General features: G+C 40.5%; 1 protein-coding gene across 1 annotated transcript in view; it reads left to right on the top strand.

Moving 5' to 3' along the window:
• LOC146320809 (tight junction protein 2-like) overlaps positions 1-14,501 on the top strand; it is a 121,024-nt gene that overhangs the window by 58,181 nt on the left and 48,342 nt on the right. Inside the window, exons 3-7 of the mRNA XM_084729224.1 lie at positions 3,304-3,428; positions 4,143-4,245; positions 10,249-10,771; positions 12,249-12,352; positions 13,764-13,917. Of these exons, the coding sequence (XP_084585350.1) occupies positions 3,304-3,428; positions 4,143-4,245; positions 10,249-10,771; positions 12,249-12,352; positions 13,764-13,917 (1,009 nt within the window). The remainder of the gene's footprint in view (positions 1-3,303; positions 3,429-4,142; positions 4,246-10,248; positions 10,772-12,248; positions 12,353-13,763; positions 13,918-14,501) is intronic.

Here is a 14,501-nt window from a genome sequence, read left to right as displayed (position 1 = left end):
TGAATTTCTCAGACAGGGCAGGCTATTCAGGGTTTCGACCACTGAAGTTAAGCCTGTAAGTCGCCTCGAGCCCGACAAGCTCCAGAAGATAGGTAGGTAAAGTTTTTGTTAGGCAGGATCTGGGGAAAGTTGTGTGGCTAGTGTTTTTTTTTTTTTTGTTTTTTGTCCTCAAATCATCTAAGTACTGCTGGTTTACTTCTTGTAGTTCTTAGTTCAGACAAATAGTTCTTAGTCCAGAATAGGGTGGGGCAGATGGATGATACCATCATCCATCATGATGGATAGAACATATACCTTTCCTTGGTGCTAAAGCAGTGACATGCTGGGTCTGATTGGTTGGATCAGTGCTGAATGGTCCGTGTCATTGGTCTGTCCTGTTTTAGTTTCTGCCTATAGGCAGTCAGAAACACAACTGAGATGTTGTCAGATTTACTGAAGGGGGGGTGAGGGAGGGCCTTCTATCCTTCCTGGAGGGGAGTGTAAAAATAATTGAGAGCGTTAGCTCTGTGGGCAGGACGTTGATATCTTGGCAGGACTTCCCTCAGGTCAGCATTGTTAAAATCCCTGGCCAAAATAAAAGCAGCCCAGCCGTGAGGTTTCAGTCCTGTCAATAACTCCATACAGCTAATGACACCTTTATGACAGGTCCAAATGGTACCACTTTTGTTGAGGGCAAGGACACTGTTATGAAAGCATTTGACAGTGTAGTAACACTTAATGACATCTTTATGACAAGTCCAAATGGTACCACTTTAGTTAAGGTCAAGGGAATTATTCATGACACTGTTATAAAAACATTTGGAAGTGTAATAACACTTAATTACATTACATTAGTCCAAAATATATCACTGAGATTAAGGAAAATATCCATGACCAAATTATAAAACTACCACCTTTTTCTTTCAGTTTGATAATGTCGAGTTGTCATAACAAAGACATCTCAAACAATGTCAGCTTTGCATTTAAAATTACATAACTGACCTAATGTCACTTAATGACAACAGACAAATGACAAAGACTCTTTTATGTTTGTGACAGCTGCCATGTCAGGCTTATGTATGCTTTGAAAACTGTATGTCACAGTTCAGTTTCTGACTGGACCAGGGCTTTTCTGTCTGCATTGCTCTGGCTTCCCCCACCATCAAAAACATGTATGCTGGGTCAGTTTCCCTGTCAGAGCTCTCGACCAAGGTGCTTGACCCCGGGTCCAGCACCTAATATTGGAAAAAAGGTGCAACTCCACATGCTATATGTATTGATCTATTTAAGATTTTACAACTCCTCCTTAAAACCGCCCTTGTCCCCTCTTCTGGCTGCTGGCCCCTCCTACTATAACGCAGTTGAAGTTTCACCTAACTTTTCTTTACATGACTATTGGCTTCAGCTTAGTCATTCAAGACTTCCGGTTGTGCTGGGGAAGTATGAAATGGCATGTTTTTGCAGGACCTGGTTAGCACAAGTTGTTTATTTTTTGGCAAACTTTTTAAAAAGACACGTTGAAAAAGTCATTTGTTGAAATGTCACTTATAAGCTTATATTTGTTGATTTTTCCTGATGGATGCATTTCCATCAGAAATTTAATATTTTTTTATTTTCACAGTTTCTGGCTGTAGTAAATGGTGTAATTTAGGCATTTTTTTCTAATCTTTTTATTGGGTTTTCAAGGTTTTTGAAGACTTGCAGACAGTTCGAGTTGAAACAGGGCATTTTTTCCAAACAACAAACCCCTTTTCTTGTAGAGTCTATGAGGGAAAACATAAGTTTCTCAAGAACGGGCAGGGTTTGTGCTTCCATCTCAACAGAATTAAGCATGTGGCCAACAAAGCTGTGAAAGCCCTGTGCGGCAGCAGGGAGGCAAGTCTCAGCTGGGACACCAAAGATGGCCGATAGAGCATTAGGAGTAATGACCACACCATAAGCCTGGCTAATTGTTTCGAATATGTCTGACCAGAAATCTGTTGATCTGGGACAAGACCAGAACATATGGATGTGATTAGCAGGGGATTGTTGGCACCGGTTACAGGCATCAATGAGGCTAGGAAATATCTTGGCCAGCATGGCATTAGTATATTGGATTCTGTATAGGATTTTGCGTTGGATTAGTCCATGAAGAATGGATCAGATCTAGAATATGATTCCACTATGTGTCAGATAAATCTATCCTCAGGCATGTTTGACCTGGGCGTGAGTCCATGAACCCACAAATAACTGAGATACCTTCTTCTCCTCTGATTAGGATCCATATTCTGCAATTTTCTTTAGACTTTTTTCAGGTTAAGACTTTCATACTGCAACACTTATATTTGGAACATAAGAAAACTGACAGAACGAAGCAGGGCAAGCCCTCCTTGTGAGCTCGCTCTGGGCTGTTTCACTGCATTTTCCGCAAAGGTCAGAATGTGGGTGCAAATGATAATTGCAATGGCATCAAAAAACTTTTCTTTAAAAAGAGGCACTCGTCAGGGTTGTCTGCTATCACGAGTACAGTCAGTTTATACTTCATCCTCCAAACCCTCCATCTAATGTATCTAATGAATCGCTAGAATAAGATGTGAGGCCACTCCATCAGCTGAGCCAAGTCTCAATCAACTGGGAGATCTGGTTTTAAATTTACATCTCAATCAATAAAATATTTAAGAATCCACATTTAATCACATAAAAACGAAACACTAAAAAGAATTTTTACTCTTCAATTTACAGACCATTAAATCTGTCCTCTGATGATGGAATAAATTACCATTATCTCTTCTAGTCCGTGTTTCAACAGTGCACATGAACATTATTCTAAAAATAGACCTGCCCTGACCCCAGCTAACACACCCCTGGGCTGCTCAGCTACTTACATTCACATCAGTGACCCTGAACCCTCTTACAAATTATCTTTATTCATTATGTGAAACCAGCAAATAGCATTTAGAGTGAAATTACTCTTTTTTTTTTATCAACATAGTACTGAGAACACATTCTGCAAAATGTTCACTGGCTCTGGATTTTTATGGCAACCACACACCTCCCCCACCTCCTGATGACTTCTGTGCTGTACAAGGACGCAACACCTCATAAAATGGAAAAAACAAAAACATTACCAGTGTGAATAATCCCAGCAGCAACCTTGTTTCCTCTAAAAGTGAAGCCATTTATCGGTTCATAAGGGTCATTTTAAGGAGAGGATTGACAGTGAAAACACAGACAGGAAGTGAATGACACTACTTAAAACTTTCACCCCAGTTTGGCTCAGTTTTTCCGTGATTCACCTTCTGAATGAATTTACCGTATGCCCTCGTTGATTTTCTTCTTCTGCAGGACTCTAAGATGGGTTTTGGCATTGCTGTGTCAGGTGGGCGTGACAACCCCAACGTGGACAACGGTGAGACGTCAATCATCGTGTCAGACGTGCTGCAGGGAGGACCGGCAGATGGATTACTCTTGTAAGTCTGTCAAGAAGTCTCCAAAATCCTCCTCAATGGAAAATGCTTCACTCGAGCTCCCTGCTGTGTACTGGTTAATCTGTCAAACTCACGACCTCACCTCGACTGCAGCGACTGCTGCTGCTACTACTACTACTACTACTACTACTACTACTACTACTACTACTACTACTACGACTGTACTTAACTCTCATTTTAGTGAAGATGCTTAAAGCTGAGTTAGCATGGGTCTTAGAGTTCTGCAAAATAACTGAGGGCTTCAAGAACACAAAGATAACTATAAATGTAAAGCTTTTTGTACAAAAGTTCCAAAGTACACTAACCTCACGAACCCCAAAATTATACACTCTTCATTAAGGGTTTGTCAAGGGGTTTTTGTACCATTATATAATTGGGTTATTGGTAAAAGCCCCTGGGTGGGTTCTAGATACTGTAAAACCCTTGGAATATGAAAAGGTCCTCTGTAGGACGCCTTCAGTGTGTTCAAGGAAACCCCTATAAAAACTATTAAAAGTTCTCTGTAGAACCCTCTAAGTATGTTCTTGATAAAACCCTTGGAATATAAGAAAGTTCTCAGTTGAAGCCCCTCAATTTGTTTCTACAATCAAGTTCAGTGGAATTAACACACATATTTGTGAAACTGATGACTTTATGATTTTAAATTTTTCTTTCATAATTATTTTATCTCATTTGTGTGTATCTTTTTTTGTCCAGTGAGAACGATCGTGTCATTCAGGTCAACTCCATCCCCATGGACAACGTGCCTCATTCCTTTGCCGTGCAGTCCCTCCGTAAATGTGGCAAAGTGGCCAAAATAGTGAGTATGATGAATACACAAGGAAGACACAGAGAGTCCCTCTGCAGAGTTAAGGTGATGTTTGGAAATAGCCTGCTGGTAAAATCATGGTTTGCAGTTTGGGAACTAATAAAACAATTAAAATTTAACCTGAGAAATATGACCATAGATCGCCAGTTAGCCCTAATGTGTTTTAAATGAAAATGAAACAGTTGTGCATGTATTTGTACACTCTGTGGGTCTGTCCATGGTTAATGTCCCCTGTGGACATCCGGTTTCTGGTCTGTAAGGTATTGAGTATCAAACCGGTATTGGTTTAGTTTCAAGTATCCTTTTGGTATTAAGTAATGTTATACTTGGTATTGGTATCAAAGTCAACACCAACAATGACATAAATAAATGGAACAAAACTGTAAAATTTACATGTTGCTGGTTATTCACATCAAGTGCAACATGACTTTGTGAATAAAAAATGCACTGTGGCAAAACAGATGGTATCAGCATCAGTGAGAATGACCTGATGCTCCTTTTATACAAAAATAAAAAGAAGAAAAAATAACAAACCTCAATCTGTTCTTCCTCAAAAGTGGAGTCATGCAGTTGGAAGTTTAAACAAAGATGTTTCTGGTAGACTGTTGAGATTTTTCCCTGCTTTTATCATATGAAACATAGTTTTGTGAAACAATCGATCCGCCATTAATTGACTGGTCAGATGTCAGAACCAAAACTTTGGTCTGACAAAATAAAAGTCGCAGTATGCCTCAGCAAAATTCCGTTGTTGATGTGAAAGCAGTGGCTGTGTACAGGTTCAAAAAATATTATCAACATGCAAATTAAGTGCAAAAATGCATCTGGTCTGCAAAGCCTTAAAATACACAGCGGCTGCCTTTCTCAAACACCACAGAGATGAGGGGATGGATTTGCACTAACTCATTGTTCTGAAAGCCATCAAAAAAATCACTTTACTGTAAAAGATTTTCTGCAGTGGGAACTTAAACTTGGTTTAAACACAAGTTAAAGAAAAAGTTTGGAGGATTCCAAAACTTGAAATAATTAAATTTCCTTGACAAGATTGTTGGGTGTTGTTGTGGTGGGACAACGTGTCGAAGCTCTGACTGCTGAGAGTCAGAAGTGACAGAGCAGCTAAAAGTCTGCGGCAGCTCACTGAGTCATCATCGCTGCAGCTCTGCAACACAACAAACACTACAGAGACACGGAGGGAGATGACACACCTTCAGCACCAAACAACACTCTGTCTGTGCGTGTCATTGTGTGTGTCAAGCATGCGTCTGTGTGTGTCGTGTGACTGTGGTCAGCGCTATGATGCTGTGACCCACTGTACACCCCGACAGACACACACCCCCACACACAAACAAACCCAATGTGCTAACGCAGGGTGATAATGACTCATTTAGGTGTTGCACACACAAATACGAATGAAATGTTTAAAGCCTGTGAGGCAGAGTCTGTAAGAGTTCAGTCATTATAAAGTCATTCATCTTTCCCGCAGTGTCACACAGATTATTTTAGTATTTCATTTGGAGTAGAGCAGATTTCATACGAGGATGACGAAGTCTGTCAGCAGGAACATGACAGGGAGTTGATGTGTCACGTATCTGTGGCTTTTGTCGTAACAGTAATGGTGTTGTGCTCATGTATATGTGCAACGTACAATGTTTTTAATCAACTTATTTACATTATGTGTAGATAGTCAGCAGTCACACATTTTTCGATGTAGCCCTGCTTTTCCTGATAATTCTCAAGGTTTTCAGTCTCTCCAGAAATCTAAATCCCCCATTCTTGAGAAATGGAGCAAATTATGTCCTACTCCAAAAAAATCTTAATATCAACACTCTAATTTCTTTTTTGGTGAAAATTTATTTTTATTTTAAGGATTTAAATACATAAAATATATGTAATTTATGAACATTTTTTTTTAATTCTAAGCTTGTCTTAGACCAGAAAATGCTCTTGTCCTGGATTCATGACTTCAAACAATCCAAAAACTATGTGTTAAAGTCTGTTAAAATCTAAAACTAACAATATCTACTGACAACTGATAGGTGTAATAATGTGCTATTATTATCAACTTTATTTTAAAATTGATTTTTTCATAAAAATGTCTGCCCTTAATGAGTCCCAGACTTCACAAAAACATAAATTAATCAGGCATAAACACGGTTAGCTTGGCTCTAAGGACCCCCTGTCTCACTTCCTTAAGCAACTACTGGGCTGGAAAACATCAGACCAACATGGCAACACTGGATGTAGTGTTGTCACAAATGTTGTTTCATTTGGTACAAATCGAAATGTAAATATTTGAAACAGTTTCAATTCTCATTTTCCACACTTGATCGATACTTGCTGCGCTCTCTCTTCTCTCTGACAAAACACACACTTCTGCATGGTCCACAGAGCCCCGCCTCCTCTCACTCGCTCACGGTCCTGTCTTCGTCTCGTCACTCGTCTGTTTCACTGCAGCTGAACATAAGAATTTTAAGCAAATAGCTCACAGAAGACTGTGTCTTTTTTCTGACACTGTTACCTCATTGAAGTTGGCAAGTGCACAGCCTCTGTGCCTAGTTTGGTTGAGAAAGACAGCAGGAGTACATCTGAAGCCATACAGTGCATTTAAGCCCATATTAAAGTATCAAGATAATGTATTATCATTACACAACACAGATACAATTGATGCTAAACAGCAGGGCTAACGAAAGGAGCTAACATAATTTCAACATCACTGAAGTGTTAAACAGTATGGCCCAGTAAAAAGTTGTTGATCAGTGTGTTGTCCTGCTGTTGACCCAACAGCCGTTTGTAGCTAAGCCCCCTCAGATAGATTTGAGGGGGCTTAGTTTAACTAATCCCCTTCAAAGCTATCAGGCCTGAGGAATCAGACAGCAGAGTTTCAGCTAATAGGAAAATACTTTGACTATAGTCAGAAGTAAATTAACTTAGATGGTGTTGTGCTTAACACACAGTAGAATTAACTTGACTTTGAAGTCTGTGTAGGGCATTCAGAGTTTTTTCTTCTAAACACATTGTACATGTTAGAACATAGTTGCTGAAAACATGAAAACACTGAGAACTATGTGGGACTGAATTGTGGAGTTAGACTGTTAAACTGTTCATGATTTCTGTGTTGAGGATATTTAAGGGGAACCTGAAACATGGTTCGGTAACGTGCAGGAGCCATGGTCCCCAAACACTGTATAAGCCCCACAAACCAGCTCACTTCATTTCGACACAGAAGAAAAGAAAATACATCCTGTTATGACTTTAACTGGGCCTGAAAAGTTGAGCCCAAAAAGGCCCAAGCCCAACAAAATTTTGTCCAAACCTTACCCAAACCCATCCCAGTAAGAAGCCAGTATTTCAGCTTGGTATGTTTCTTTAATCTCTGATGACACATTGTGGTCATTTAGTACAGCAAACATGTTACATATTTCTGAATGTCTAAGATCAGTTAATTGGATTTGCCTCTAAAGAGATAAAATATATGTTTCTAAAGGGGTTCAGTTTCCCATTGTCATGTTATATTTATCTTTTAGTCAAAACCTAAAATTTGTTGCCCTCAATGTGGTGTCATTTTTTCCCTGTGGTATTGAAAATGGAATTGAATATCGGTATTTTCAAGGGAGTGTAGCGACGTTAGAAGTCCCAGTGTCATGATGACACTAGTGAGAGAGGTACTGTATATTCTTGCCTCACAAAGAGCAACAGTTTTCCCAAAAAACTCAGTGAGACATGGCCTTTTACCTCATCAAACTGTCTGATTTTAAAGGGTTAAAGAGAAAGAGAGGGGCTGATGGGATTGCCTTTATTAGTGCTTATACCAAGTTTATATTGTGATGTTACAGATGTATATTTCTTTGAAGAAAGAGGAGGATATTTCAGATTTTGCAGAGCGAGCCACCAGTGGAGAGGAGGGAAAGAGTGCAGAGGAGTGACACTCACTGCTATATTGTAGCACTTAACATCTACAGGAACAGAAAGTGTGTGTGCGTGTGTGTGTGTGTGTGTGTGTGTGTGTTTTTTTTAAGTGTCCTGTACAGTGATGTTTTCAGCCTGGCTGCCTCTCACGCTGCTGCTGCTGGAGCTCTAAAAGTAGCAGCAGTTCTCTCCTGTGTGTACGCTGGACTAATCTCACCGCTCCACACGGTTAAATATAAAAGCCTGACATGTCGAGGGGATCTCGTTCACTGCTTTGAATCACTGCTTTCACGACATCCAGCTGTATCTTTACTCCCACTCTCCTGTCTGAGGGAGGCAGACATAGAAGCCATTTAAGAAAAAAGCTAGCTTTCTTTTTTTTTTTTTTTTATATCTTTCTTTTACAATCCGTCTGTGTTCTTTCCTCCATTTTTTCTATTCGGCTATTCACACCTGACCCCTTATTTTAGCCAAGAATGACAAATTCAATGTTGATAAGAGGCTCTGAAGAAGAAGAGGACCAAGACAGACTTTATTAATCTCTCAGGAAATTAGGGGTTTGAATCCTCGCTGGAAGACTAAGATTTGATAACTCTTGTGTTTTTCTTCAGATAAATGACACAGTAGTAGTAAAACAGAGATTTTGGGATGGATGTGTATCTGCTCATTTTATCCACAATGACCAACCAGTCTTTTTATTTGAAATAAAAAATGAAAGAATGCAAAAGTAGACAGACCACAAATACAATCATGAACTGATGGTGCTGGGATTTTAGTGAGACAAAAAACCAAAAGCGTTTAAAACCATTTGAGATCCCCATATTAACTTTATGCTGTGGGTCATATTTGTGTGTTTCCATGGAGGCCTGAAACACAAGGGTTTGTTGTTTCCTCTGTCGTAATTCATTTTCTTTGCATCTAATTGGAAAGAATCAACTACTACCAACCAACCAGCCCACCAACTAAAGTACTCCAGTTACCTGGGGGTAAATGGAAAAGATTGTGGAGAGGCTCAGTCATTTGGAAAAAAACAGAAATTGTGGTTTGTTTCATCTTCTGCCACACTAAATAGAAGTAGTCAATGTAAACTCTATGATTTATTTCCTACTGACAAAAATGGAGCCATGTTGTAGAAAAATGACACTGAGCTCCAGGCTTAATGGAACAGTATTTATTCTTATATAATTAATGGTTTTAAAGTAAGACATGATATGAGGTTAACTTCCCCGCTATATTGACTATGAGTGTGTATTGAGAGATGCAGACCTCGCTACAAAATTGACTGTAACTCGCTTAATTTTGAACTGATTTTCAAGAAATGTGGTTTGTTCTAGATGTGAGAAATTCAACATGACAGTAGTTACTTGTTGGAATTACATTTGGTTGCTGGGGGTGATCTGATCAGCTCTCTGCCAAAACATGAACCTTCTGAATAGCCACAGCTTCCACTAGGACATGCAGGCTCAGACCTCTGAACAGGCATCACCATGTTTAAGTTACTCAGAATTTCTGCTTTTGTGAGTTTCTCCAAAACTATACCATACAAAAAAACTTTATGCAAAACCTAACAAATCTCCACTGGTTGCATTTGGAAGTTGTGGTGGCATTGCAGTAGGTGCTTCACCATTTTGCCTGGTGGAGTTCTACACTCTACTGACTCCACTCTTCTGGTTTAAAATGTGTTTAAATGAACACATTTGGAAAATGGTGTGTTGTGTCAATGAAGGGGTAGTTGAGCTCATCTGAAAGTCCTTTTCCACCAACAGGGAACTGGTCCTGTTCCAGGTCACCCACCTAATTTTTAACCGTTCTGAGCATTTCCACCCAAGAGAAAACTGGTTTGGAACCTAAAAAGTTGGTTCCCTTGGTTGTAGGAGTGTCATATTGTTGTGCGTTGTTGAGCTGATGACATCCTTGATAACAATGGTTCCGCTCAAAACTGGTGGAAATATGGGCTGGGTCACTAGATAGCACCAAGGTTCTAAGCATCTTGAACAGGAACCAGTTCTTATGTTGGGTAGCCTACCAAAGACAACAAAGGTTGGGAATGACTGATCTAAACAATTTTTGTTGTTTTTTCTCTTCTGTCAGACGGTGAAGAGACCTCGTAAGGTGGCGGTCCACTCACATAAGCAGCCCCCCTCTCCAGGCGCAGACAGTCGAGACTACGCCCCCTCCACCCACTACTACGATGCCGACAATGACAACGGCTGGTACCGTAACGAGGGTAGGGACCACACCTCTGACAGTAAAGGATACCTGGACCCCGAGTACAGGGGAGGGCGGGACTACAACCAGAGAGGAAGGAGCCGTGGGAGGAGCCAGGAGGGAAGCTCGCCCAGCCCGGACAGGTCCAGGAGGGAGGGCAGCCGGGGGCGGGCACTGGACACCAGCGCTGAGCGTCAGAGGTACCACAGCCGAGGACGGAGCCCCGGGGACAGCTACCGCATGGAGGACAAGTATGAGCGAGGGGAAGGAGGAGGAGGAAGAGGAGGGAGGTACAGGAGCAGAGACCAGCTTAATGAAAACCCTCCATCGCCAGAACCTTCCAGAGAGCTGGAGCCGCTGGAGAAGCCTGTCAACGTCCTGCTGGTGAAGAACAGACCCAATGAAGGTACACCTACCACACCTGCGCAGTTAATTGTTTTACCATACAGATTAAATTGAGAGGATGATTGTCTTTAATTTCAAAAAGTATTTATTTCAAAAGGAAGCATTCCTGAAGACACCACAGACGTATAGTAAAGCCATATTTTGAAACGGTTTGCAGGCCTCTCAGCACACTGAACTGCCTGTCAAATACACAGCACTCGACTTCACCACGCTACAGGCTATTGGTGGTAGTTGAAGCAGCACTGGGCCAAACACAAGTCACATTAAATCAAAGAACGGTTGTGGTCAGTGGTGGCAAAACCATTTTTATCTAGATCTTGGTAGAAAAGTCTCCCTGCCACCTTTTTTCCCTACTTGAATCTGAACCTAGCACCACCCCAACTTGTATGCATCGCTCAACGCTATCCACGTCATACGTTTTGTTTTTCTGACTGGTTGTTCATCTTTCCAGCTGTGTCCTGATTCATTTTGATCTGCGCCCTTTGGAAATCAAAAATTACCTGACAGATTCCAGACTCATTCGACTTTGACTGAGGCTTATTCAAAGGTGAATCTGTTCTTGGTTCTGGTCTTGGTAGCTTCATTACAATGCGGAGATGTTTCAGGTTTTTAGCCATACTAGCAGTGTAGCTTCATGGATGTAATTTGAGAGCGGTCTGTTGGTCCACCACTTTGGTCCAGTTTCAAATATCTCATCAACTATTTGATGGATTACCATGACGTTTTATACGGACATGCATGGTCCACAGAGCATGGACACTGTGGCGATCCTGTGACTTTTCCTCCAGCGCCAGTACGGATTTGACATTTTCAGAGTGAAATATCTCAACAACTGTTGGATGGATTGCCTTTAAAATTCAGTTAAACATGGCTCAGTTATGTGTCTGTGATTCTGAACCCAAACAAAGTTCCACGCAGCAGAGTTTGGTCTAATTTTAGTGCCTGTTTAATGTTTTTTTCTCAACAGTGGCATTGGCTCCAGCAGAGTTTCTGCGATTATGACTCATTTTTCTTTGACTGTTGCCCCACTGTTATCTCTCCCACTTAAATGTCAGGTTTAGATTGGTTTCTCTTCCCTTTGACCATGTACTGTTCATCACATGGTGTAACAGTCTTGTTATTTAATGCAGTTTAAATAAATATTCTGAGTATGAGTAAAGTCACAGCTAACTGCTTCATTTCACACTAAACTTTGTCAGTTTGATAGTCTCTGTTACATTATAACATTACAACAAAGTCAACCAACATGTTGTAGAGAGACATTTCATGCAGTGCATCATTCAGAGAATGAAAGACACTACAATACCTACAACTAGACTTTTATAACTGTAATTTGTATGATTGTAACCTTGTTTGCTATGTTCAAACGAAGCAGCTTTTAAACTCAAATAACTTCTGCTAAAACGTCTCCTTCAGTAAGTTCCAGCAGCGGGTTGCACTAACTGTTGTGTGTTGTATGTGCTTGTGTGTTGTTGCAGAGTACGGCCTTCGTCTGGGGAGTCAGATCTTCATCAAACAGATGACGAGCACAGGCCTGGCTGCCAAGGACGGGAACCTGCAGGAGGGAGATATCATTCTCAAGGTGTGCGCGCATTTGTTCACAGTCCTGTCACACAATCACGTCCATCACAGATACGTCATCTCACACACTGGTTCCCAACCTGAAGATACTTATGAGTGATGACTAGATAGCAGAGTCGGTCCTGACAACCTTTCTGCTGAGGGACCCTCCTAACTGACCGGAGAGTCATGTGAGCCATTTACCACACAGTCACACCTGACATCCCACTGCTCCCACTACAGTCCTCCCTCCTCCATCCGTTGGTCAAAGAATAAGTAGATCTATATTGAAGAGAATAGAATAGAATATTTTGTGTAGAATCTTAAGATAAGTGAATATTAATATTAATATAATTAATTGATTTTTAGAATATATAAAATGCTGGAAAATACTAAAACATAACACCGAGCTTTGGCTCTGCTGCCTGGTAGTCATTCTGTTAATTGAGTATTGAATCAATCATTAGTCACTCTCAAGCCATCAATTTCACATCACACACACATGAATACTTTTACTTTAAATACATTTATCTGATAATATTTCTAGACTTTTACTTCAGTAAGGATTCTTGAATGCAGGACTTTCACTTGTAGTGAAGTATTTTTACAGTGTGATATTTGTACTTTTGCTTCAGTAAAGTATCTGAATACTTTTTACTCTCCCAGCCACCAGGGAGGAGTAATTTCATGTCCATATACACACACATGCGCTTATATAAACACTGCTGCACATTGGCGCTCATCAAACATGATAAATAGTTGTATTTCATTCTCACTTCTGTCACACACAAAATCACAGAGCAGCTCTGGAAGTGGCTGCAAAGCAGGACACACACAGACACACTATCTCTTCACATCACATCTCATCAGACAGGCAGAGGGAGGGGCATCACGCACCGCAAAGTATCATGTCAACGTTACTGTGAAGGAATGATGTCAAACTTGTAGAGGAGGAAAGTTTACCTGATTACTCTTCACTCTGTTAACTCTCAGGATCATATTTCTCATTAGTTCTGCTTCATCCTCTCATCAAACACTGACACCTGCTTTGACACGAGGTAGAGGCTACGAAACTACAAAATAACGTGTAGAATTATGTAATATGCAAAAAGCAAAATATTTTATAGATCTATATTTATAGATTTTTAGATTTATATTATAGTTTCCTAAAAAGCAAAATTTCCTAAAAAGTTTCCTAAAAAGCAAAATCCTCTTGCACACTGTCCTCAGTACTGTACAAGATTCAGTAATGGCAATGTTATTAAATCTTTGCAGAAGACAGTTTGTTCATTTTTATCGTCAGCCCATTGTTGTGATGACAGCTTTGTACACTGTTGGTATAATCTGAACCATTTCATATAAAAAAAAGAAAGAACATTTGATGGGAAGGTGTGTCCAGATTTTGACTGGTTTGTGTGTGTGTGTTTGTGCAGATCAACGGGACGGTGACAGAGAACCTGTCTCTGCATGATGCTGGGAAGCTGATAGAGAAGTCGAGAGGGAAGCTGCAGCTGGTGGTCCAGAGAGACCGCCGCCAGATCCTCGTCCGCATCCCACCCCTTGCAGACTCCGACTCTGATAATGACGGTGAGTCACTGAACGCATCGCCTGACCAACAGGGTTAGTGTTAAACCATAGGGAGGTGTGTAGGGGAGGCAGGACCGCTGTGTATAGTGTCTCCCACAGGTCTGACATCTACAACAAACCTTTACTTTAATAGTTTTATTTCATTTCAGAGTATGTTTTCTAAATTATTCTCATTATCCTGTCCTATTTACATAATTAAAGATCTACAGAGATGTCAGAGTGTCAAAATTGTTCCTTCAAATTCAATCAAATCAATGTGATAACTTATGTAACTGAGTGCTGCATGTTGATCTAACCAGACGACCTAACTGAGTAAAACCTGTCTGTGGGAAACACTGTATGTTGTGGTTAAAGTCACCAAACTCTGATGAAAATCCAGGTCAGGCGAGATTGAATTTTAGGCTGCGATTAGAGTCAGAATCAGTCGTTCAGTTTGAACAGTTGACATCTTTTCTTGCATATAATACACACTGTTTATTGATCCTCTTATAAAATTTACTGAAGACCAAAGAACAAGAGCTGATCAGATCTCTTTCAAGCTGTGGAGGTTCAAGTCTGCTGCCAGGATAATTCAACATTTTTCT

Source organism: Lutjanus erythropterus, chromosome 10 (assembly GCF_056507025.1).
Source record: "Lutjanus erythropterus isolate fLutEry1 chromosome 10, fLutEry1.hap2, whole genome shotgun sequence".
Lineage (NCBI taxonomy): Eukaryota > Metazoa > Chordata > Actinopteri > Lutjaniformes > Lutjanidae > Lutjanus > Lutjanus erythropterus.
This window is presented reverse-complemented; position numbering and strand designations above follow the sequence as displayed.